The following is a 25,580-nucleotide window of genomic DNA, read 5'->3' as shown; positions in this document are numbered from 1 at the left end:
GTGACAGTGGGGAGGACGGGCAGAATGGGCACCATGCCATGTGGCAGAACCAAAGGGGATGGGAAGGAAAGAGTGGGAAGAAAATGATTAAACCAATCCTTTTTTTTTTTTTTTTTTTTTTAATAAATAAATTAAAAAAAAAAAAAAGGCCCTGGGAAAAAAAGGCTGTGTAGGGTCCTGGCACATGAACAGAGCCTGTAAGTGGTCTTAAAAATTACCAATAAATAATCTTAACGGGAAACAGAAGGAGCAGAGCCGGGGCGCTCGTGGGTGTCTTGCTGCTCCCTGTGAGCATGGGAAAGCGGCCGGGTTCCTTCCCTTTGTGCTTTGTCCCCCCTAGGCGGGCTGAGATGCTGCCCTGGCTCTGTCCACGGGGCAATGACCCGCCTGGATGGCGTCCTGCCGTGTTCCATCCCATCCCATCACATGGATGCAGGTTTCCATAGGGCAGCAATGGGGCCGAAGTGCGATGGGGACAGTCAGGGCGCATGGGCACCCATGGCCCCATCCCGCTGGCTGCTGGCTGCCATGGGCTGAGCGGTGCCGAGCCGTGATCCCTTCCAGCTGCTCCGGCCCCAGGCAGCTGACGGGGCTGCTGGAGCATCTCCCTGCCAAGTCACTGAGGTGTCAGCCAAGAGTTAGCAGCGACAACGCCAAGCAGCCGGGCGAGCCGGCCAAGCCGTCCGCAACCTTCCTCCTCCTCCTTCTTCTTCCCCTCTTCCATCTCCTGCTCCTCCTCTCCCTCCTTGCAGGGAGAGGCTCAGTGCTCCCACCCTGGCTGGGTGCCCCCATAGCTGTTCCCCACGGCCAGGGGAAGGGTCCCGCTCATGGGGCAGCCTGCATCCCGTCCACGATGGCATTGGTTTCCATCCAATGGGACCCAACCCTGGTGCCACCCCGGTGTTCCCCCCCGGTCAAACCCCTCCACCTGGACCATGCATCCCCCCTTTCACCAATGCATCTTGAAAGAGACGGTTCCCCTCTCTTGGAACTTTCCAGATCTCCTCAGAGTGGGGAACAATCGGAGCCTTTGTCTTCCCTTAATCTCCTGGTTAGGAATTAAAAGGAGGGAGGGGGGAGGGGGGGGGGGGGAAGACCCCAGCAGCACAAAAGGCTCTTTGGAAGGGCTGGGAGAGGGAAGAGCTGAGTGCAGGGAGGGCACAAGCAGGGCTCACCCCCGGTATATCCCTCCAGGGACACCCCATCCCCATCACAGCCCCCCCTCCCCCATAGTGCACCCATAGTGGCACTGCAGAGCATCCCCACGGGGCCGTCACAGACTCACAACCCACCACCCCGACCCCACAAGAACCACGCGGGCATCACAAAGCTCCATAAAATTCCTTAAATAATTTAATTGAAAAAAAAAAAAAAAAGGTCATTTTTTTTTTTTTTAACCTTTTGTTAAAAAATATTTGTACAAACGCACGCTCGCATTGATCCGCACTGCTGCCGGTGGTCGCCTTTGCTTTCTTTTCCTGTTAAATGCACCTTCCTTTCTCTCTGTACACATTTGTATGAAGGGAAGTGGCGGGCACAGCACGGGATGCAATACCTCGGGAGCAAACCCCGTGAGCTGAACCCCCCCCAAAGCAGCAAAGCCAAGCGAGGGGCAAGCAGCAGGGGCTGCAGTGGGGAACAGGGCTTTGGGATCCCCACTGCCGGGATGGAGCGGGCACGTGGAGCTCCAGGAGTGCGGGCAGGTGGCGCAGAGCCCTTCAGCCGTTGCTGTGCTGCGCAGAGCCGTGCTGCCCTCCCGCTGTTTGCTGTTCCCTGTGGAGGAGGACGGGGTTAATGAGAAACCCAAGGGCAGGTGAGCGTTGAGGAAAGGGGAAAAATAGCACCTGCTGTGCGGCGCCTGGCAGGGAGGGGGGCACCCTGTGGGGAGCCTCAGCCCACTGCACTGCTGGTGGAGCAAGCGGGGTCTGGCACACAGGGCGGGATCCCCTTCCCTGGGGAAGGATGCTGGAGGGGCCGAGGGCACGGGGACCACATGTCAGCAGCCCGGGATCCTTCCCTTGCCATGCACTTTGCAGCAGCGGGTGAGTTTGCACCCGGCTCAGCAGCTCCCGTTTGGCATCTGTGACTCACGGAGGCAGTTGCAACACTCCCATGCATGGTGGGAAAAGCAGGCTGCGGCCAAGCCCTGCGGCGTGCTGTGCTCCCCATGTGCTGTGGGTCGGGGCTGGCCTCGCTCAGTTTGCACTCATGGGGCTGCAGTCCCACAGGTCGAGTACAGCACGAGGAGGGAATGGGAAAAAGCACTATCAGCAGCTCCAGATTGAGTTTTGGGGCTGGCTGTGCCTTGAGACTCCAAGCCCGAGTGCCCCACGGGAAGGCACAGGGCTGGCACCCATCTGCTTGGCACGTCCCTGCTGGCACACATCAGTGCCCATAGGCATCCATGGGGACCCCGTGAGAGCGTCGGTGTTACAGCAGGGGTTATGGGCACACAGGGACATGGGAAGCTGCAGCCACGGGCAGTGATGGAGGCAGCAGCCCCCGTGCTGGTGCAGCGAGAGCGATCGAGCAAAGGAAACGCTGATAAAATTCTTATTGCCTTTATTCTGCCCATTGCCTCGCACAGTCCTGCCGGCCAGCACTCACGCACGCACGCACACACTCACGCACACTCACGCACGCTGGGAGTCTCGCCCTCAGCACGGAGGAAGCGGGCTGCAGTGAAGTCAGAGGAAGGTGAGTGAGTCTTTTGGCAGCAATCACAGCGTGTGGCAGGAGCGGCACCCGCTCCTTCTGCATAAAACAGGAGGCTGGGGGAGGCCAGGCCTCCGTGTGGCCCTGACCCCGCTCCCGGCCCCGCTTCGGGGGCTGGAGGGTCCCTGTGCAAACGTGCTGATGGCCTCACTCTGCAGTCCAGAGCCAGCCACGAGAACCAAGAGGGTCCCCTTTCTGCACCCTCTTTTTTTTTTTTAATATATCTCTCTCTATTATTATTATTATTTTTTTTTTGCCTAACTCCCTGCATAGTAAATCTCACGGGGTTCGGGTTCTGGCGTGCAAAGCCAAAAAGGGAGCAGAGCCTTTCCCCTTCAGACACGTCCCAGTGAGGACCCTTGTGCGGAGGGGTGGAGTGATTGTCTGGGCCTTAGCCCTGTCCCTTGCGCCGTCTCCACGAGGGTACCGGGCTCGGTGAAGGCTTCGGAGCATCTGACGGACTCAGTGGACGGGTCAACAGTCTGTGGCATCAGGGATAGGGGAAAGTGAGGACTTGAGAGGGAAAAACCGGGGTGTAAAGAAATCCAAGAAGCAGAACATCTCTTCAAACTGATGAGCACTGAGACAGGGCGGGAAGCGGGATGCGCCATCTCCGTCCCATAATCCATCTTCAATATGAAGACTGCGTCACTGCCTCGCCGCTGCGGGACACGGGACGAAAAGCTGGGCTCCCTCTTGGCACGAGTTGCCTCCGATCCAGGGAAGGGTGGCCCGGCCCAGCCTGTCCCCGGCGAGCGTCCGAGGCAGAGGAGCGCCACGGGAAGGGGAAATCGGGAAGCCGGGCTGCACCGCAAACAGAACCTGGTTGGCAGGTTCCCTCAGTCCGTTCCAATGCAGAGTCCCCTGCGGTCAAACCTGAACCGGCAGCGTCTGGTTCATCTGCAGTCTCATGTCCTGAATGCTGCTCAGGATCTTCTTCTGGTGCCCTGCTAGCGTCACTCCTATCCTCAGCAGGTCCCTGCAAGGAGAGGAAGATGGATTTGGTGATCTGCCCACCTCTGTACCAACTGGCACGTGGCCCTGCCCCATCTAGGTGCACCAAGGGATCCCATCTTCACTGCAGCTCTCCGGCATCCCTCTCACACCATCTTTACCACCAGATCCTCACTCACAGACCTTAACCCCATAGGACAACCCCACACGCAATCCAACCAAGACCACTCGCCCCAGTCCCACAAGCAGGGACTCACTCTGCTGTCATCTGCGCCACCAAGTCAAAGGAGGCGAAGCCGGCGTTGACGAAGTTCTCCTTGTACCGTCCCATTTTGATGGCATCCAGCCAGTCTCCCACGGTGGTGAAGGTGGTGTAATCGGGCACGGTGCGGTCCAGGAGCGGCTGGGAGACACTGCAAGGCAAGAGAGCCACGGGTCACAGGGAGCAGGGGGTGCAGGGGTGCACATGGAAGCAGGGAGATGCCTTATCCCTGCTGTCTTATGTCCTCAGCCCTAAATGCCTCTGCACTCCCAAGGACTGGGGATGCCACTGACCCAGACTGGACGCTGGCAATGACCTTCAGGCTGGCAGCATTGCGGATCAGCTTGTCCAGCGTGTTGACGATCTGTGCAAACTTGGGCCGCAGGTTGCGGTCCCGCACCCAGCAGTCCAGCATCAGCTGGTGCAGCGCTGTGGGGCAGTCCATGGGGGGTGGCAGGCGGTAATCCTGCTCCACCGCGTTGATCACCTGCGTAAGAGAGGCGCACAGAAGCAGGCTGTGAGCGTGCTAGGTCCCTGCTGGCGATCCCGAGCTCCTCACTCTTGGGTGAACACTTACATCCTGGTTGGACATGTCCCAGTAGGGTCGCTCCCCATAGGACATCACTTCCCACATGACGATGCCGTAGCTCCACACGTCGCTGGCCGACGTGAATTTGCGGTAGGCGATGGCCTCAGGAGCTGTCCACCTGATGGGGATCTTGCCTCCCTGCAGGGATACACAATACACAGCACTGTTATTGAGGACACACCTGCTTTGTCCTCCCGTCCCCAGATCTGCAGATCCCCATGAGCATCCCATACCAGGGAGCTGGTGTAGGTGGGGTCGGCCGGATCATCCTCCAAAAAGCGGGACAGCCCGAAGTCTGACACTTTGCAGACCAAGTTGCTGTTGACCAGGATGTTGCGGGCAGCCAGGTCCCGGTGCACGTAGTTCATCTCTGAGAGGTACTTCATGCCGGCAGCGATGCCTCGCAGCATCCCCACCAGCTGGATGACTGTGAACTGCCCATCATTCAGCTGCCAAGAGAGAGATCAGAGGGGTTTTAACACCCTGAATGGACAGGGAAGGGATCTCTGTGTGCTACCACCTTTCTTTCACTCTAGGGCTATCCTGGTTCCTCCACCCAGAGATGTCTATGCATATCTTAGCCCTGGGGATGTCAGTGTGACCATACAGAGGGATGGAGAAGCTCGAGGTGGGACCGGTTGCTCACCCGGAGGAAGGAGTCGAGAGCGCAGTTCTCCATGAACTCTGTGATGATCATGACGGGGCGGCTCTTGGTCACCACACCCTCCAGGTGGATGATGTTGGGGTGGTCGAACTGGCCCATGATGCTGGCCTCGCTCAGGAAGTCCCGCCGCTGCCTTTCCGTGTAGCCCACCTTCAGTGTCTTGATGGCCACAAAGATCTCGCGGCGGCCAGGCAGCTTCAGGCGCCCGCGGCACACCTCACCGAACTCCCCTGTGGGGGAGAAGGGGATGAGCAGGCAGCTGGGGACAGGCTGTGTTCTCAGCAGATGCTGTGCCCAGCCCTGGGACTTGCCTGCTCCAATGACCTCCTCGATTTTGACGCAGGAGATATCAATCTCTTTGGCGAATTCCCGGACAGCTTCATTGGGGTCTTCATAGGTGAAGGGGTCAATGTAGACCTTCATCCCAGGAGTGACTGCAAGGGCAGAGGAATCATCACCATGGGGGATACAACATGGATGGCATGCCACACCTGCCTGGCATGGTTCTCAAGTAGCAAAGGCTGCACCTTCGCTTGTGCGTGGGGCAGGACTCAGGAGAAAGCACATGTGCTGGCCTCACACTCACCATATTGCTGCAGCTTCTCTGTGTACTCAGGATCTGTGCTGTTGCGCTGCTTCCTGCCCAAAGGAGACGAGAGGAGTTGTTCAGTAACCATCCCTTTCCTGATGGGGCAAAGACATTCACTGCCAGCTTCCAAATCCCACTACAGGCAGCCAAAGCCAGAGTTCCTCGTCCGGCAGCAGGACCCCAGAGCAGCAGGTCCAGCCCTCTGCTCTCAGACTGGAGCTGCTGGAACTCTGCCCGCAAGCGACCCCCACCTCACTGCAAGCCACCACTCCCCTAAAGCCACTACCTGAAGCAGACGATAGCGATGATGACCACCACGATGACAAACAGCAGTCCTGCAGTGGCCGAACCCACGATGAGAGGCAGCTCCTGGAAAGTCTTGCCGGTGGAGCCTGGTGCAGGGAGAAGCAGGAATGAGAAGTCAGGCTGGAGAAGAGGCACGTGTAGGAGGGCTGGGGGATGGAGGCAGTCCCATGCTGGTACCTACCGTCCTCTGCAGTCGTCTGGAACTCGGTGGGGAGGCTGTAGCGGCCGTATCCAGCCACTGTGCGCGCCCGGACCTGCACCATGTACCGGGCATTGGCCTTCAGCCCGTCCAGCCGCACCGAGTTCTTCTGGCTGGTGACAGTGTTGGCAATGCCATCGCCCTGGCCTTGCTGCAAGGGAGACATGCAGGTGTCACCTCGTGACGCGTCACCCTGTCACTGTGGGGCTCTGGGCCAGAAAGGCCAGGGAGAAGGAAGGGATTCTCTGCTTTACCTTCTCAGAGTACTTGATTTCATAGTCAAGAATGATGCCGTTGGGCCTCTCTGGGGGAGTCCATGAGAGTGTCATGCTGTTCCCAGTGCTGCTGTGCAGGTGCATGGTGGGCACGGCAGATGGAGCTGGGAGTGGGAAAGAGGTGAAATTTAGCTGTGCCAGGCTGTGCACAGTGTATCCCCAGAGGTCCTACACAGGATGGACCCCTGCAGAACCCACGAACTGCTTAGATAACCACAGTAAAAAAGCTGAAAAGCCTTGGGACTGCCTCTGAAGGAGATGCAGTCTTGCAGACAAGATGACAAGGGACCAAAGAATTGCTCAGAGCACTGAGCTGACACTTCACACTGTACACAGCTGCAAACTGGCCCAAGGAAGGACCCTTTGGACCCAAAGCAGAGTTCCCTGTGCTCTTCCTCTTGCAGGGAGCTCTGCTCTCCACCCCACCAGTGAGACCTGTGAAATCAGATCAGTGTGGTGGCTGGAGATTACCAGCACGCTGGAGCTGGGCCAGGTGGGGCGGAAGAAGAGAACGGCGCAGCACTCAGCTGGCTGAGAAGCTTTGGGCTGGTGCTGAGCCTTCCCAGGCCCAGGGGAGGAGAAATCTCATCGCCTTCTTCCTCCTTTTGCAGCAGGCACAGCATCTCTCCGGGGTGGGTCTAGGAGCTCACCAGATCATCTGCCAAGCCTGCCCTTCCCTGCCTGCATGCATTCAGACCACATGCCTTCCAGACGTGTGTTTAAATGGACAGGAGAATTCACTCAGGGGATTAGAGATAGTGGTGTGGGACAGCACTGACCTGCCTGGTTGGTCGTGATGTTGACGGAGGCGAAATGGGGAGGGTAGGGGCTCTTGCTGGAGATGCCATTCACCGCCTGGATCTCGAAGGTGTACTGGGTGTGGGCCATCAGGTTGCTGATGTAGATGCGTCGCTCAGTGAGGCCCAGCTGGCGCGGCACGAACTCCACGTTGTCGTCGCAGCGCGTGCACAGCCGCCGCTCCACGCTGCACTTCTTGCAGATGACGTTGTAGAGCAGGTCATCCCGCCCGCCCGCGTCCTGCGGCTCGCTCCACTCCAGCACCAACGACGTCTCATTCACGTTGGAGATGACGCTGCGTGGGGCTGAGGGCACACCTGGAGAGGCACGGGGGATGTCAGGGAGGGCTGCCCTGTGGCGTTCCTCCCACCCTGGCTCCCATCCCACCCTCATGGCACTCACTGGTGCAGGCGCTGTCTGCGGGGTCGGTGTCTGCTCGGAAGAAGCCGCTGCGACATATGCAGACCGTGGCTGCTCCCGAGGTGGTGCGGCTGTTGGGAGGGCAGGGGGAGCAGGGGCCCTCGCCCTGCTTGGATTTGAACGTTCCCGGGCCGCATGCTGGAGGAAGGGAGAATGAACCCGCATTAATGAAGGGCACTCAGCAATGCTCCATCGACTCCCCCCTGCCCACACCCAGCCCCAGGCTCCGTTCCTGGAGGCACTGGTCAGGGAAGGATGTGCTCAGCCCGTTCCCTACGGGAGGCCCCCGTCGCCCTGAAGTGCCCACCCCACCCCGAATCTCCCACCCTGGCCACTTGAACCACTTCTCAGCCTGTGGCGGCGGCACCTCCGCTCTGGCTCCAGCTCTGTGTGCTGAACCAGATTACAACATTCCTGCCCCTGTTTCCGATGCACACTGGAGGAGCCCTGGAGCTGGCCCCGCTCGCACCGCGGGCGCTCGGCCCTAACGAGGGGCACGTGAAGGGATTAGCAGCACTCAGGCCAAGGAGCAGAACGGCACTGGGAAATCACCCTGTGCCTTCAAATAGCCTCATTTAGTGCAGCCCTGTGACAATCGGGATGTGGAATCTTCCCAGCACGGGGCCCACAACATCTCCTGCCCCATACCCACATCAGTGAGACCCCCACAGCCCTATCTGCCTGGCCCTGAGGCATGCGGCCGTTCCGGCAGTCCCTGAAGTGGAAACTCCTGCCCCGTGCCTTCCTGATGACATCACCCTAAACACAAGGAGCTTCAACTTGCTTCACAGAGCCGTGGCGAGCGGAAGTTTCCTGCTATGAACCATCTCCTGACACCCTGCATGGAAGCCTTCCGGCACCGGGGTGCTGTGGGTCACTGCACCTGGGCACTGCAGGGACTGGAGCCACCCTAACTTCATGGCCAGAGCCCTTCAGAGAGAACAGGACGGGCCCTACAGCCTGGCTCACTGGGCTGACAGAGGTCTACCCTTTAGATCTCTGCATCCACCCTTTAGAAACTCAAGTTTAGCCCATTCTGGGCAGCCCAAAAGGAATCATCCCAAAGGAAGGGATGAAAGCAGTGCTCCATCCCCCTGAATATGGAGGGAGCAGCCCAAGGTGCCGGAGCAGCCCCAGCACGCACGGGCCCAGCCCAGCCGCAGTTGAAGGCAGTTAAAACTGGGTGGATGCAGCTTCACACATCAGGAACCAGATTGCTGAGGAATGAGAGATGACTGAAACCTCTTGGACAGGAACACTCTGGGCTTCGAGAGCTGCCAAACATGCTTTGGTTATGGACAAAAGCCCGGATCTGTCGGGGACAAACCCCCCTGAAATAATAGAGGGGTGAAACTGGAGCAGTGCTTGTGTGGAGCTTAAAAGACCAGGCATGGGCTGGGAGTGCACCAGCACACAGCCAGGCCCTGGGTTGATGAGCCCACAGCCACCCCTATTCTCCGAGAGACCTTCCTCCTTGCCTCCTCCTCCTCCTCTTTGCAGTGCTGGCCTCGTTGCCACCCATTTGGGAAGGGGAAAAGCAGGCTGGGAGGCGAGGCCCAGCTGCACCGCCGTGCCTCAACTCTGTTTAATAAATCAGAGCATAAGGACCTCGGTGGCAGCGTGACAGCTCTCAGCCACGTTTGAAGCCGTAACTGAGCTGAAAGCTGATCCCAGGTCCCCGCGGATCTGTGTCATCTCCTCCTGCACGAAGCCGCCAGGCTGAGCTCCTCGCCTCCACCCGCAGCTCTGCATCTGCCCTTTTTTTCCCGCTGAAGCATCCTCAAATCAAATAGCAGCCCGTAACCTCTGCACACAGATCACATCTCCCGGCACTGGGCTGCGGTCACCTCCCGGGAGAACATGACAGCTGCTGACAGCCACGGGATAACGGGTTAGGGAAGCGAGCAGAGCTCTGCAGAGGGGCTACTGGATGGCAGCAGAGACTGCAGCCCAGCAATGGGGGGGAATTGTGCAGGAGGCTGCTTCTCTTGGTGCACATCAGTCCCACAGCCGGATCCTGCAGTGCTGCTCCTGCACTCTTCTCCCGTGTTGTCCCCACCCCGTGAGCAAAATCCAAGGGAGGGAGCCGAAAAACACCGAAACAAAAGCACCATCGAGAGCACGGTGACTCAGCCCAGTGATGACTGCATGGAACGGGGGAACCACACACCGAGCATCCCCCGAAACCTGCAGTCCCCTCCCATGCATGGAGCGGCTCCGAACTGCCCCAACGTAACCCCTCAGCTGCTTCCCCATCCCACTGCTTTCCCATTCTGGCTATTTCCCTCCCTGCAGGACTGAAGCAGAAAGCCTTGAGTGCAGATGAATGACACCGCTTGCATCCCTCTGCCCAGCAGCCCTGTCCTTCCCCCACAGGCAGCTACCAGCTCTTCCCAGGACCATGTGTGCTTCATGGACCTATGCTGATCACTGCCTTTGCTCTTCTGTAAGCAGCTGCAAATGGATGGGAGCCGTGCAAGCAGCCCAGCCCCTGGCAAGGCGGTGGCTCATGTTTTAAGTCTCTCTTAAAAGGCACTTGATTTTTCTTTTAAAACACCCTTTAGGTAGAAATATTTTACACCCGTGCAGCCCAGAAATGAATGGAATAAACTTAAAGGTCAGAGGAAGGGAAGATTCCTTTGGGGTTTGAGCAGTGGCATCTGAGTAAGAGGTGGGGAAAATGATATTTTGTGTTAAAAAAAGGAGGAATTTTCAATGAGCAAAGTGCCCCCGGAGCCACAGCCAGTCACAGGCAGGACGGCAGATCTCCGTGCCGTGGTACAAGCAGCCCATTGTGGAGCTGCCCAGCTCTGCACGCCAGCGCTGCTCTGCCTGCACTGCCTTTGATCTGTAATCCCGGCCAATTAATAGAAGGCAGTTTCACTTCCTGGTTTTCATGCAGCAACCCCGTGTTGCAATGCAAAGCTGCAAACAGTTGGTGAATGCAATGCTGGCTTGGCGTTTTTTGTTGTTGTTTTTTTTTTTTGTTTTAATTCGTGGTGATGTTCCCATTAGTCACTGATCGCGAGGAAAATGCATTTTGACAAACCCCACACTTTGGCCGTAGCCTGACCTGCTATCACCTGCTGACAGCACCCAAATAGGCAGCAGCACTGCCGTGCACACCCTGTATGGCAGGAGAGGACCGAAAGGAAAGGGTTGGAGCTCTGCTGGCAGTGCTCTCACGAAGCTCTGAGATCCGACTGCTCCCTGGGAGATCCCACTGCTGGCCTGTAAGCACCATGTGCAAAGCCCCAAAGTGATGTGGGGCACTGTAGAGTGAGAGGGGATGAGGGCACACATCCCATGGTCCCACCCCGGCCACGGGCTCCACTCCCGTGAGCTCTGCCTCCATGCATCTCTGCACGGAGTGTGTGGGAAGCGGCACAACCCCCAGAAGGGCCGTGTGCTAATTAAATAAAGATAATGAGGCTGAGAATGAGATGCCAAATCAATGCTGTGGCAACTCCTGAGCAGAGCGGCAGATCCCAGCCTCGCAGCTCGCATGACAAAGCGTGCCCAAGGAGCTGCCTTCAGCCGGGCTCATCCCGCGGGACTGGGATCCAAGGAGTATTGTCACAGGTCTGAATGAGGAGCCTAATCCCAGCGCTGGGTGCAGATAAAGAGGAGGAGGAGAGCTTCAAAGGCCATGGAAAGGCTCGGGAACGGAGGAGATTTACAACAGGGCTTATCCCATCTAAGCACTAATGCAGTATTGTTATTTATTAAAATGCCATCTGGCACCTCACGGCACTCTGAGCTCCGCAGTCCAGGCAGCGGTGCTGGGACAGGGTGCAACATGGCACGGGGGGCTCCGTCCTGCTGCCTCCATGCATCAGCTACCCGCAGGGGTAATGCCAGAGTGAGCTGTGAGCTGCAGAACGGTGGAATAAAGGCTGAAATGCCGCTTGAAGCAGCCAACAAAGAGCAGAAAATGGAGCTGGGTTATGCGAGCCCTTCCTCAGCTGTTTCCACTTAAAACACACGGTCATATGGTGGAAAATGTGATCGTACGAGCGTGGTGCCGAGTTTCCCAGAGAAACGTGCGGACGCCATTTCAACCCAGCGAAGGGCAGGGGATGGGTGCTGGATGGGGTCATGCCTGCAGCTTCCCTGTGCAAAGAGAACCCAAAAGTACTGCCCCATGGGCTGCAGGATGGGCGAAGGATGAGGCTCCTCTCCCTGCCTCTCCTGGGGGGATGTTGTATGCAGCACTGCCTCTGCTGCCTCCTCCAAATGGGGAGCCACGAGGGCTGGTATGAAGTGGTACCCCACACCCCTCTCATTGCTGAGGAACAGCAAACACCCCATAGGGGCTGTAGGATCTCCCAGCTCAAGCAACATGGAGCCAGCTTCCCAGGAGCAGGGACCTCAAAACAAACCAAACAGTGGGTGCCTGGTGCCGGTGGATGCTCTGGGACCAATGGTGCTCAGAGACTAAGCTCCCTGCAAGCAGTCGCTACGGTCACATAGACATCCCAAATCCCACTGCCCTTGCCAAGAGCGAGGGCTCGGCGCCAAGCAGCCCATCATCTGCGAGCACGAGGCACCCACCCTGGTGCCCCATTGTCCGTGCCTCCATCCAAAGGGAGCAGCGGGGTCCTGCTCTAGGGTAGGGTGCTTGGTGCTGGAGGCAGCTCCCTAAGGCAATATAACCCCAAAAAGCGAGCACTACACCCATCCACACTGATCTTTCCAAATCAGCATTCCCTCCCTGGGGTGAAACAACAACACCAACTCTCCAGTGCCACTCATCTGCAGGCAGGATGCTTTCTCCTTCCCTCCAAGGAAGGAAGGCTCGCTGCAAGCCTGCGGCTCTGGCAGGGGGCCTCCCACAGCCAGCTCAGTGGGGCCCCGCTCGCCGCCGGCGTTCTGAATGCCTCCACACAGGCAGCGTGAAATCTCACTCGCCGGGAGCCGGCACTCACCCCGACCACCTGCACCTTCACACACTGCAGGAGGGAGGGCAGAGACATCGGTCACGGCAGCGGGGTGAGAGGAAAGTGTTGGAGACACACGAGGACTTGCTACGTCCCCTGAGCCACATGGCGCTGCAGACCGTGCCGTGCAGACACATCCCATATCTCAGCACTCAGCAGATGCACCCCAGCTTGGCACTGGTAAGCTACGCCGGTATGGACCACAAAAGCTTTAAAGCTTCCAGACATCAAGAAGCACAGACCAGTCCTGAGACAGCACACATGCTCCATCTTTACGGAGCCACCTAAGCTCCCGAGCCTCCAAAATGAGACCTAGCTCAACACCTCCTCTGCATGAGCGCACACATGCAGTGCAATGGAGGAGCCAAGAGAGACCGTACCAAGCCCTTACCTTGGCACTGGGTGTCCTTCATGGCTGGCTCGTACCCTGCAGCACACGTGCAAGCTCCCACAGGCACCATCCACTCGCCGTCACCGTTGCAGTACAGCTTCAGGGGCACAGACACCTCCACTGCATTGGGGATGCAGGTGCCTGGTGCAATGACCAGCGACGTGGGCTCAGCCCCCGTTAGGGTCTCCGGGAAGATAGCAAAGCCAGCGATGGTGTTGGAACATTTCTTGTAGAAAGCCCGGACGGAGATGAGGGACATGCAGGCCCCCAGGTCCTGGAAAGCCAGGTAAAAGCCATTCTTGGAGAGCGGCCCAAAGCTGCGCACCTTGGTGTTCACACGGCCGGACTCCAGTTTGGAGAAGCTCTCATCCGGAGCAATTGTATCCACTTTGATATAGGGGTTCTCCATCCAGAAAGGGCTATTAGCAGATGCAGAATCCGTATCCGACTCATAATAGAAGAGGTTGAAGGTCTCTTTGCAGGAACCAGGGATGTTGGGGATGCTGTTGCAGTCTCGCACGGTGAATTTCAGCTCCACATAGACACGCTGAACGTCCTGGCGCTGAATGAACTTGGTGCGAAGCCAGTTGTTCTGGTTGGCCTCCCGCACGTTGCACACCTGGTACGTGCGGATGGGGTTCATAGCCTCGTCGTAACCACTGACCTCTTCCCACTGCAAGAGAGAAGCAGCGCCTCAGACCCAGGCACCGGGTAGGGCAGCAGATAATGGGGAGCACGTCTGCCTGCCCCAGCCCTACAGGGTGACCAAGGGACCACTGCTCCAGCGGCCGGGAGTCAGCATGGAGCTATGGAATTCAGAAAGCAAGGGAAGCAGGGGAGGGCAAGGGGAAGTGTGGGCAAGGGACCACGACCCCAAGGACCCCGTAGCAGTTGGGGGCAGGACCGGCTTCAGACTTACCCCCGTCTCTGGATGGGTTGTCCATGCCAGCTCTGAGGTCACCCACTTCGTGTCCATCAGGGTCTCTAGAGAGAGAGAGGGAGGAAGGAGAGAAGTAATTGGAGATGAAGGCCAAGATTCAAGGGAAAAAAACAGGAGGAGTGGGGGAGAAAAGAGCTTAGGCTGACATTTCTGTGGAAAACAGCAACTTGGGGGGTGAGACGTGGTGGGAGGAGGGGGAGCGGCGCAGACAGACTCCAGATTTCTGCTCTGCTGTCAGAACAGGAAGAGCGAGGCGTCCCTGCGGAGCAGCCGGCCAGGTGGCATGGGGACGCGCTGCCACCCCCAGCACCGGCCGCCAGCCCCCCACCTCCCAGCCCCTTGTGCACCTCCCCCTGTGCTTTGGCAGGGCACGTATTTACTGTGGCTGAGGTTGAAAGGGCCCGTTCCCATGGCAGGGCGGTGCGGGCCAGGCAGGTTTATCCAGAGAAGGAGGGACTGGCAGGCTGCTCTCCCAGAGACGCCCCACATCACTCATTTTACAAGAGGGGAGAAGAATTTGACCGTCTGGCCAACATTCCTGGAGCAGACTACAAGACAAACCACCCCGACAGCATTCCCCAAACAGCCCCAGCCCCAGCCTTGGGGGAGCGAGACGCTTGTCTGGGAAGAGCTGCAATTGCAGGCAGCTGTCGCTAATCCCAGGCAGAGCTGCAGCTCCGAGTGAGCACTGCTGCACACAAAAACCAGGAGAGAAATGCAACGATGTGGAATGACGCTACTCCCTCCATGTCCCACCACATCTAGGCTGGGATAGTGGTGGGACGCTGGAGGCTTGGGTTCCTCCTGCCCAGGGGAGCCGGAAGGCAAAGGGCTGCAAGCATGAAGTAAAACCCCAGAGCTGGGCAACACAATCCAGTGCGCTTGCAGGTTCTGGCCAGCAACCCCAAAGGACGCTCCCCCCCATCCAGCTGCAGGCATGAGCCCTGCTGCTCTCGTCACAGCTCCCTGAGGGCCATCTGTCCATCCCTCATAGAGACGAAGGGCATAGAGCCATTGCTTGCTCAGAGTGTGCTCATCCCCAGTACAGCAGCTCAGCCCTAGGAGCAAGGGGCAATTCCACCTTCTCTTCCACTTCAGGAAAAGCACCGGCTGACCCAGCTGAGGAGGAAGCACGGAGGAGGAAGGAAGTGTTCACACGTTATGGGGATGAATCCTGGCTGGAGGATTCCTTCCTCCTGCGTCCCACCCTGGGGGCGGCAGCCAGCAACACAGTGTGGCATTCACAGCCGCGCCAGCAAACAGCACACAACCCCAAGGCAGTGGGGCAGGGGACAGAGCAGCACGCTCAGTGCGAAGGATGAGACATCCCATCCCAGGCACCCTGGAGCCCCAGTGCTGCACTGGGGATGGGGAGCAGAGCCACCCGCACTGCTCCCAGGCCTGGCCCCGGGCGCCAGCTGTCCTAATAAGGGCACAGTAGTGCTGTGGGGGCCGGGAACGCAGCGCCGGCGGCGGAGCAGAGCCAAGCGCGTGCTGACAGTGCAGGACTGCCAAGTCCTGGAGAGGAGACCCAGGCTGTAACGGAGTGTGGGATGCATTCAGCCAAGGGCTCCACGATAGGATGGGGACGTGGCACGGGGGTCCTGTGGGCACTCTGGTTCTCAAATACACCCACAGTGTGTGGGAAACCCCTGCACAGCCTCCACACCCCACGGCACCAAAGGTCCCCTCCGGCACTGCTCTTCCCTGCGTGGCTGGGACACGCCGTATCCTCATTTGGCAGCATCTGCCCTCGGAACAGAGAGGAGGGGAAAGAAAACAACAGGGCTGAGCCGGCCCCACTGGCACGAGAGCCACATAAACCACACGGTGAGAACAGGGAGGAAAATAATAGGAATAAAACAACTGGGCAACGCAACTAAAGGAAATGAGGCCAAGCATGGAGGGCAGCAGGGTTTCCTGCAGCCACGGGGCTGGACAGGGTCAGCAGCCCCCCCCCTCTCCCCCCCGGCCTCTCCTTGCAGCCCCACAGCACATGAAGATTGCAGCGGATGGCCCCAGGGCTGCCTGCTGAGCCCAGCCAGAGCTGCACTGTGCCCTTAAAGCTGCTACAATGATTTCTCTGCACAGCAGAACCGAACTGGTGGCCTCTGCAGCAAGTACTGGGATGTGCCGAGTACCCACCCCTCACCTAGTGGGCACACACTGCCACACAGAGCTAGGGTATCCAGGGAGATTTGGGCACCGTGACATGGTGCTGGAGTGCTCCTGGCAGGTCTGCAGGTGCTTTGGAGAGATGTGAATGGCATCAGGGCCCACTGAGCTGTGAGTCAAAGCCTTCCAAATCCTGCATGCTGAGGAGTGCCTGGTTCCATTAGTCAACGGGAAATTGTTTCCCAGTTTCTGCAGCTTTGGGAAGTCTCCCCCAGGCCCACTTTATCACTGCTGGGGAGTTGTCCTCTGCTTACCTCCAGCCAGGCCAAGGAGCTCAGGAGAGCACAATCCCTGCTAGAATTTGGCAAGCATAGCAATCCACAGCCACCCCCACACCAAAGCAGGATTTCTATGGCAGAGACAGATCCAAGGGCAGGGAAAGAGCCTCACTTCTCAGATGGGGCTGTGCAATAAGCTCTGGCTGCCTCTTCCCTGCCTGCCAAATCTCCTTTGTGCACCTCAAGCTGCAAAGAACATAGTTCTTGTGTCTCTTTTACAGGGTCCTCAGCAGCTTGCAGGGCACATGAAGCCCTGGTATGAGCCCACCTGGACCCCAGGAACTCTCATGAAGCAGGGGCTAAGGAATGCACGCTCCATGGCCAGCAAAATGTTCTGGCTCTCCTAAAGGGGCCCTGAGAGCCCCTGGCTTGCGCAGCTCAGCGGCAGACATGCACAGCAGTGATGGCAAGCTTTGTGCTTAGCGCTGCCTGAGCCAGAAGGGAAAATTCTTTCAAGATGAAGCCGCTGGGGAAGACTCAATCGTCTCCACCAACCGGCTCCAATTTAAGTGCTCTCGCCTTTGAACGTGGGGACTGCCGCCTTTATCAGGATGTGCTAGCAGGGTACGACGCCAGATCCTTGCCCCAACGGGGAGAAGGCAGCCAGCACACTACAGAGCATCCTGGAAGAAGGCAAGGGAAGAAAGTTAATAAAGACACCCATGCAGCCCTGCTGCAAACACAGGAACCTGTTCTGCAACACCCTGGGAGCCACGCGCACCATTGCGCCCAGGAGCCGAACCCCAGCAGCCATCCCATCCCATCCCATCCCATCCCATCCCATCCCATCCCATCCCATCCCATCCCATCCCATCCCACCCTCAGTGGCTCCATCAGGGCACTGGGAGCAGAGGTGCTGATTGGGGACAGCAGGATCAGCATGCAGCTCTGGTCGTTGCCTGCTAGTCAAAAAGCCACCAAAAGGGGCATCTCTCGTACATTTTAATTTCCTCCTCAGTTTTGAGATAATGAAGGCAGGAGCGGGTGGCCTTGTGCACTCCCCATTCAAGCACCTATCGGCACAATTAATCCCAGAACCGTTCTAAGCAGCGGCACAAAGGGCCTTTGGTGCAGGGCCCTTTATCTGGGAACAAAGAGCTGCCTGTGGGAGAGAACCTGAGGTTGCACTTTTCCCGCTGACGAGCGTTTCGTGTACACAAAAGTGGAGCCACACAGGGTGCCGGGCATGGGGTCAGACCCTCGATGCCTTTCCCAGGGCACGCTGCTCTCCCCTCCTCAAGGTTTCAGCCAACCCCACTGCCCTTCTCTTCCTCCTGGGCAAGGGACAGCCCTGGGTGCATCCACAGCAGAAGCTCTGGGCACAGGAAGTGTGGAGAAGGTGCTTGCAGCACTGACAGGACACTGCACAGTCCACAGCTCCCCCAGTTTCCACCACCCTGCATGCTTGGGGTCTCGGACACGCAGCTCTGCACAGAGTCCCACCCACATCTCTGGGGCCAGGGCAGCTCGCTCAGCCCCAGGGAAGGGCTGGAGCACTCCCTATCACCGCCCACGCTGGGAACAAGCCTTGCGCTGAGCCTGCTCCCAGCAGTGGGGGAAACCAGGAGTGCTGCAGCGACCCTCTCCCTGCGCTCCATCCTGCTGCTGGGGATGGAGGGCTGCATCCGCCCACACCCACCAATGCGCGCTCACCCCAGGTCCAGGGTGAGCCAACGAGCTGGGAACAAAGAGAAGAGAGGGAAGAAAAAAAAAGTGGGGCCTGTATCACAGCTGTGGCCCTTTGTGCCAAGGGCGTTTGGCCCATCATCAAAGGGGATTGGATTTGCTGAGGCAAATGATGACACATCCACTTCAAGCGGGGCAGGTTCTGCCTGCTGCTGGAGGCGAGCCACCAGAGTGAAGAAGTACTGTGGGCACTTAATAATAGACTCATTATTTCTGCATTATGACAGGGCCCAGAGGCCCCAACTGAGATTAAGGCCCCTTTGTACACACAACACACACACACACACACACACACACACACACACACGGGCAGCAGTCCCTGCCCCACTGAGGAAGGGCAGCCTGGTCCCAGCCCCATGGTCAGCTCCCCGCAGAGCCCAAGGATGCTCCAAACAAGGATGCATCCTCCCCCTCCATTTCCCAACCCCACACCTGTGAGGGCAGCCCGCATCAGGGTGTAATAACTCACCCGGGAAGACAGCCTCGTGGCTCTGAGCCATCATCCGGCTGTGTCTCCCCCTGCCCTGACCCCAATACCTGGCGCCTACTCCATGGGCAGAGCCAGTACTGGGATGACTGTGAGCACAAGGGACAGAGGGGCTGCCTCCATCCAGCCCTGCCCGGCGCCCACCTGCTGACTGCCTGAAGAGGGTTTTCCGGCCGCGTGCTCCTCGCCAGGAGCTGTTTCCTGATGGCCGCGAGACAGACTGAAGCATGTGAGAGAGGACAGGTGCCAGCTCTGCAACTGTGAAAAGCAGATCAAGTGGCAGCACCCGGGATGTGGGGAGGGACAGGCATCCATGCAGTGGGTCGAGCCAGTCACAGCAGATTTCTACCACTGCAAAGCACAGCCATGCCAAGCTGGGCTGCGGCACTGTGGGCCACATGCACTGTGTGCAAACCCTGCAAATCACAGTACCTGAAGCACAGGGCTTTTGTAGCAGGACGGCGGTCCCTGCCCTACAGCCGCACGCCGAGCGCTCCGCTGTGCCCTGGACACGTGCAGCCCGTGCTCTGCCAGGTCCCGTTGCCAGCCCCTGGTCCCGCTGAACGGCCGTGCTGACGCTGGGAGAGGCCACGAGCCAGCTGCCCGAGTCCAGCCCTGTGCTGCAATTACTATTCTATTAATACCGCGGGGATTTCGGATGTCAGAGCCCGATGCACCATGCCGGGGTCAGCTTTGCCAGGGCGAGCTGCCTTCCCTGCCCACACTGTGCACGTGCCCCAGCGCTCACTGCTTTTCCTCTCCTTTGGGAAAAGCCATCTTCCCTCTGCTGAGGTACTCCACGGAGAAGCCCCAAGCTTTGTCAGAGGCCCCGCCAACCTTACAATGACAGACACCTGCTCAGGATGGGCACATCCCTGCCATCAGCTTCCATAGGACAACGTCAGCAGTGTGGCACCAGGCAGTACCCATGTGGACCTGCATGCAGGAGAGATTTATAGGTTGCTGTCCCCAGCAGGAGCAGCCATGCAGCCGCCCTCTGCTGCCACAGAAATAACTCATCTGATCCGGAGACGCCAGACCTGTTCAAGGCACAAATACCATTAGCCAGGACGTAGGCAGCAAACCAGTCTGCATTTCCAGGCCCTGGGATGAGGGAAGCATGGTCACGGCTCTGTGGGGCAGTGTCCCTACAGGGCCACTAGGCTGGTGCAGATCTCCAAAATCCCATAGGGTTTGAGCAGGCAGCACAGTCCTGCCATGGCTCTGCCTCTATCGGTTAGAGCAGGCTGCAATCTGAAATACCTCTCTCTTCCTTCCCCCCCCCCCCCTCCAGCTCTGTTTTTTTTCCAGGTTGTACCTCTGGAAAGAAGCCAGGGAAAGAGTAATGATATTTAAAAAACACCCCCTCCCCAAAAAAGGTTACTCATTGCACACACAAAGGTTCGCCCCACAGACGGGGCGGCTCGGCTGCCAAGCTGCATCCCATCCAGGCAGCGCGGAGCAGGGGTTCCTGCCAAGATTTCCCTCCTCTCTCCTGCCTGGGGCAGTTACCCAAATCTCCACGCTGCTCTCCGCTCGCTTCCTTGAGCACCGAGCCCATCTGGAACTGCTTAAACCCAAATATCCTCCCCCCCGCCTCCCCCACCCCGAAGTCAGATTCTTCCAGAGTTAAAACAAGCACAGAGTCAGGAGGGGGTGCCGGGCCGGGCTGACTCGCTCCTTCATTTCAGTTTAATTTCTGGGGAACTAGAATAAATCTGTTCCTGGCGATCGTTCAAGCCCTGCACATTTTTCTCATTAATAAAAAAGGCCTTGGATCGCACGCCGTGTGTGCGTGCATGCCGCGAGCCCCCTCCCTGCTCCCCGGCCCGTGGGGTCCCTCCTGCTCCCCAGTCCTTGCTGGGCACCCCGGGGACGAGGAAGGGGGGCACATGCCCTCCCCAGGACACGGTTTGTCCTGAGGAGGCCCCCGAGCCCTACCTTGGAGAGAGACAGGGAGGCCCAAATCTCCCCCACAGCTGATGCTGGTGGGAAAATCCCTCCTGGGATGGCCCTGTGGGACGGGGGGACAGCAGGGACGGTGGCCCCCCAAGAGGCACCGCAACCCCCGCAGGGCCCCCATGCCCGGAGCATTCCTGGGGAGGGGGCTGGGAAACAGGTGTTTGTCAACAGGATGAGAAACGCCAGGCCTGGGACGTGCAGGGCTTAGCGACAGGCACAAATAAAATAAAATAAAAAATACAACAAAAGTCCCACAGCAACCCCCTGCCCGGACCCCCGGCTGCCACACGTGTGGGGAGCAGGGCTGCGGCGCGCAGCTCCGGCCTCTTCCCAAGATGGCTCCCCTTCCTTCTCAGAGGGGCGGCCATGCGGAGCCGCGCTCCGTCCCGCCTTGCCAAGGGGAAAGCAGGCTCCCGGGGAAGCAGTCTCCGGGCTCTTCAGCTCTGTGGATGGGAAGGGGATGAAGGCCCCGCGCTCAGCCCCACAAGGCCCCAACAAGGGTGGGCAATGCTGGAAGCCAGGGGAGGGAGCACGAGGCCTCGAGGCCTACAAAATGGCTCCCGTCCTGCCCCGCGCTGCTGGCGGGCTCTGTGGGGCTCTGTGGATGAGGGAGGACGGCCCACGCCCGACACCAGCTCTGACGGGCTGGCACCGCCACGGGGCGAGCCCAGCCCCAGCCCGGGCCTGGATTTTGTGCAACAGTAATGACGGTGATATACATAAAACAACAACAACAAAAGGCAAAGCGAGAACTTGAATGGGACCAACCCGCCAGGGTGGGAACGGCACTGCAGCAAGCAGCCTCCAAGATGGCAGCCCATCCCCAGGGCCACAGCCAGCTCCTGCACGGGGCCTGATCCCCACGGTGGGGTCACCTCACGGATGCTCCCCTCTTCCCAAAACGCTCTGCTTGGGAAGACGCCTGCTCCACAACGACACCAGCTCCCCGTGGGTCCCACGCTGGAGAAGCGGGGAGTCATGGCAGCCACCAGCTCCAGCACAGCCCTGGGGACAGGGACAGGTCCCTGTGACCCATGTTGCACCCATCCTGCCGCTTCCTCATGCACCGAGGGGGGATCCCGGCTGGCAGCCCCACACCCTCCCCCAGCACAGCTCCCAGGCGGAGACGCTGGATCCCGACAAACCAGTTTGACTCAGCACAACAGGAACAGCTACAATTTTAAAAACATGCGAGTCTGTGATTCAGGTTGCTGGGGCTGTTTTAATTAAACACCAAGCTCCTCTGCTCCTGGAGCAGGCAGCAGCAAACGGCTCACGGAAAGAAAATGCAACCAACTGGTTTCCCCGAATATCTCTGGCAGTAAGTCATCACAACAAAACAAGGAGTTTCGGTTCATTCCTTAAAAACCAGAGGCCGCTATTCCCCGTCGCCAAGCCTGGGTGGATGGACACAGCCCTGGAGCACAGCCGGGCGCCGGCCCACGGCAGAGCTGCAGACAATGCGGGGTTGCGGAGTTCCCTCTCTCCCGACTGGCCGCATGCTCTGCTTGACACAAAGGAGAGCCCTTCTCCTCCCCGACTCAGAGCACAGCTCCCACAAACAGAGCTTTTTGTGAGGAACGAGGGATTGAATTAATCCAGCAAGTGTGACGGAGCCATGCAACCTGCTTTTCTCGCAGCCCTACCCTGAGCATCAATAAAACAGCGGGGCTGGCTTCCCTGGATCACCCCACCGATAAAGTAATTAAAGGAAAAGCTAACGTCCCTGCCAAGAAAATACCTGGTGGTTCCAGCTCCCGACGCGTGGCCAGCCTGTGAGGTGCCTAGGAGCAAGGCAGGGATGGGGTCAAAGGAGGAAAAGCCCATAAATCCTCCTGGTTTGGGTGTTCTGCTACAGCCCACGGGCTGCACATAGCCTCTGTGCTGGGGCTGGTGGAAGAGCACACAGAAACTCAGTGAAGATGGAGCTCTGTGACCAGAGAGGCGGCTCGTGCAGGAGGGGTACGTTCCTCCAAAAGTGGTCCTAGTCCACCCACATCCCAATGGGGATGGGCAGAGCTACCCCAATGGCTCCCAGCTCCCTCCTGTCAGGGCTTTAACCTATATGGATGGTGATGGCCTCGATCACCCCGCAGCCCTGCCGAGACAACTCCTCAACTCCAGACTCCGCACGGGAGAAAGGATCCGCTGTTGCCCCCGGACAGAGCATTCCTTCTGCAGCCGGCCCAGGGACTGCTGAACCGGAGAAGAAAAACACATTGTGACTTCAAACAAACCCAGCGCACTTACGGGATCTGGAGAGAAACCATTTTCTCCTCAGCAGCACAAAGCCCTCACTGAGCCACAGCCGAGCACCGCTCCCCCCACCCCCGTGGGGCCTCGTAAAGAAACCCAATGCCATGCTGTGCCCCCGAGGATGGAGCAGATCCAGCTCTGTACTGCCGGGACCATGCTCCCCTGGCCAGGCAGCAGCCCATCACCTCTTGGGGGAGAACAGCCAGGACCCAAGGGCTGCCGTCGCCTGGAAGACATGAGTGCAGATTTACAGCCATGCCAGATTTATGGTCAGCACTAAAATATCCAACTGAACGTGCACGCTCCAGAGCTCTGTGTCCGTCAGGAAGCAGTGTTGTGAGCGGCTGGGAACGCCCCAGTGCAGCCAAAGTGCTGGAGCTGGCTGACCCAGAGATGAGCAGCGGGGATGGGAACCACGACAACTTCCCCTATAGCTCAGACAGCAGCAAAAAGGAGGAGGAAAATACGGGGGGAGAGGGGGAGGGAAAAAAAAGTCCCAAGGGACTCAAGGCCAGCCCCAAAAATGCTGTGCAGTACCAGCCAGGCCCCAAAGCAGTCCACCTGGGACAGGCCCTGACCTCCTGGGGCAGTGCATTTGCTCCCTGACCCTTTTGCACATTTGGGAAGCAGAGAAGACCCGTGAGCCCATTAGCATGAGTTGGTTGTTCGCCCTCCATCCGACTCATCTCCCCTAGGCAGCAGGGCAGAGGCTGAGCCCCAGCGGGTCAGACAGCGCTGGGAGATGCTCGCATCACGCCGCTCCTTCCAATTCCCAAACCGCCAATAGAAAATGGGGTCTGAGGGGCTGGGGGCACGGAGATGCCCATTTGGTGCCTGCAGCCCCCGTGCCAGGCAAGCTGGGCACAGACTGGTTTCTCCTCACCCCGACTCCTGCTTCCCAGCCTGAGCAGGCCACGAATCCCAGCTCGCCTTCCCACAGCCTACCAAGGAGGATGTTGTTATTTTTTTTTTTCCTCTCCTTTTTCCCCACCCTTCTGCCAAAATAAAGAAGAAGAAAAAAAAAAACCACTGGGTACAGAGAGAGAGGGGAGGGGGAGAGGCAACACCGCGAACAGTCGCCCCCAAAACTTTGTAGAAAGCATAAACGAGGGGGAAATGCTCCCTCCAGTATCGCAGTGCGAACGGCTCCGGCTCCAGCAGCCCCAACACCGCACCGGGGACAGCGGAGCCTCCGAACGCGCAGAGACGCCTCCGAACAAACAAAAGCGGCGGCCCCTCCACCGGGCAGCGATCGCCGCGCACTGCCGGGGCGCTGAGGAACGCTCCTTCCCGGGGGTTTCCCTCTGCCTCCCCTCCTCCGGGAGCGGGGCCGTTTACCCGACGCCGCGCACACTTCGTGCCGAGACAAAACCCAGCCGGGCCCCTCTTCCTACACCGCGGAGCGGGGCCGCAAAGCCGCGGGTAGCGAGCGAGATACGAGCCTCCGAAAGGAAACAAACAGAATCGACCAGGAACGAGGGGGGATCCGTCCTCCTATCGTGAGGCTGCGGCACGCGTGGCCCCACGCCGGGACCGGGGGGGTTAAACCACCGGGGAAGGGATGGAGCCGGACACCGCGCACGGACACTCCTCCGGCGGCCCCGCAGCGCCGACTCCTCCTGAAAGCGATACGAACGCCGCAGCCCTCCCGAACTCGGAGCACGCAGCACCCGTGGGCGTGTGTGTGCCCGTACCCGGGCTCGGTGCGGCGGGCACGCCCGGCCGGTACTCACCCTCGAGGGCGCGGCGGCCACCGGGCAGCAGCAGGAGCAGCAGGAGGGGAAGCAGCGGCGGCGGCGGCGGGGCGGCCCCCGGACGGGCCGCGGCCATGGCGGGGGGCGGTGCGGGCGGCCCCGCCGGGCAGTCCCGAGCTCGGCGCCACGCGCGGCTCCTCTCGCCGCCACGCCACGCTCGCGCTCTGGCGCCGCCGCCGCCGCCGCCGCCGCTCAGCCGCGCGGGGCGGGGCCCGACAGCCAATCAGCTCCGCCCCCTGGCAACCCGGCGCCCCTGGCGACGGAGAGCGCGGCGCTCATTGGGCGGCAATACGGAGAGGGGCGGGGCCTCGGCGGAAAGATGAATTGGAAGGGGCGGGCGCTGTGAGGCGCGTCCCCCCGAGGCCCCGCCCCTCAGAGCGGGAGGTGCAGGGCGGGGAGCGCGCCCCACCCAGCGGTCACCCGCGGAATTGGGCTCTTAAAGGGGAAGCGGCCCCGGACAGCCGAGAGGGAGCGCGGCAACGGGCCCTGCCCCCACCCCAGTGGGGGTCGTTGTGTGATAGGGGGGGCATGCAATCCCGCTGTGCGCCACGCAGGATGGCCAGTGTCTCCCATCCCATCTTCTACAGTCTCATCTTGTCTCACTCCATTCCATTCTCTGCGGTCTCTGCCATCCCACTTCATTATTCCACTCAATACCACCCAGTTCTATCCCATCCCATCCTCTACATTCCTATTCCATCCCATTCCATCCAATCTCATTCCATTCAATTCCTTTCTATCCTGTTCTTTCAGTCCCATCCCATCCCATCTTCTGCACTCCCATTCCATTCCGTCCCATTCCATCCCACAGTCCTGTCTCACTCCATCCCACTCCATTCCATTCTGTTCCATTCGTTCCATTACATTCCATCTTATCCATTACAGTTCCATCCCATCCTCTGCATTACCATCCCATTCCCTTGCATTCCATTCCACTTCC

The 25,580-nt window shown here is 59.1% G+C and overlaps 1 protein-coding gene across 2 annotated transcripts; it reads right to left on the bottom strand.

Annotated features, from left to right (window-relative positions):
- Positions 1-1,424: 1,424 nt before the first annotated feature.
- On the bottom strand, positions 1,425-24,726 carry EPHB3 (EPH receptor B3). Of its 2 annotated transcripts, none has more exons than XM_048955121.1 (16): positions 24,620-24,726; positions 14,022-14,086; positions 13,103-13,775; positions 7,754-7,909; positions 7,333-7,668; positions 6,533-6,657; positions 6,261-6,429; positions 6,060-6,165; positions 5,771-5,868; positions 5,496-5,618; positions 5,167-5,414; positions 4,754-4,969; positions 4,509-4,658; positions 4,225-4,418; positions 3,927-4,082; positions 1,425-3,694 (listed from the first exon to the last, which is right to left on the bottom strand). In XM_048955121.1, the coding sequence occupies exons 1-16, from the start codon at positions 24,714-24,716 to the stop codon at positions 3,586-3,588; spliced, it is 3,021 nt and encodes a 1,006-aa protein (XP_048811078.1). In that variant the 5' UTR covers positions 24,717-24,726; the 3' UTR covers positions 1,425-3,585. The 2 variants fall into 2 exon arrangements, with proteins under 2 accessions (XP_048811078.1, XP_048811079.1); XM_048955122.1 differs by having other exon boundaries at positions 5,771-5,823.
- Between the last annotated feature and the right edge of the window lie 854 nt (positions 24,727-25,580).

This window comes from Lagopus muta, chromosome 9 (genome assembly GCF_023343835.1).
Source record: "Lagopus muta isolate bLagMut1 chromosome 9, bLagMut1 primary, whole genome shotgun sequence".
NCBI lineage: Eukaryota > Metazoa > Chordata > Aves > Galliformes > Phasianidae > Lagopus > Lagopus muta.
Note: the sequence above shows the minus strand (reverse complement) of the source record. Positions and strands in the feature narration are given on the sequence as shown.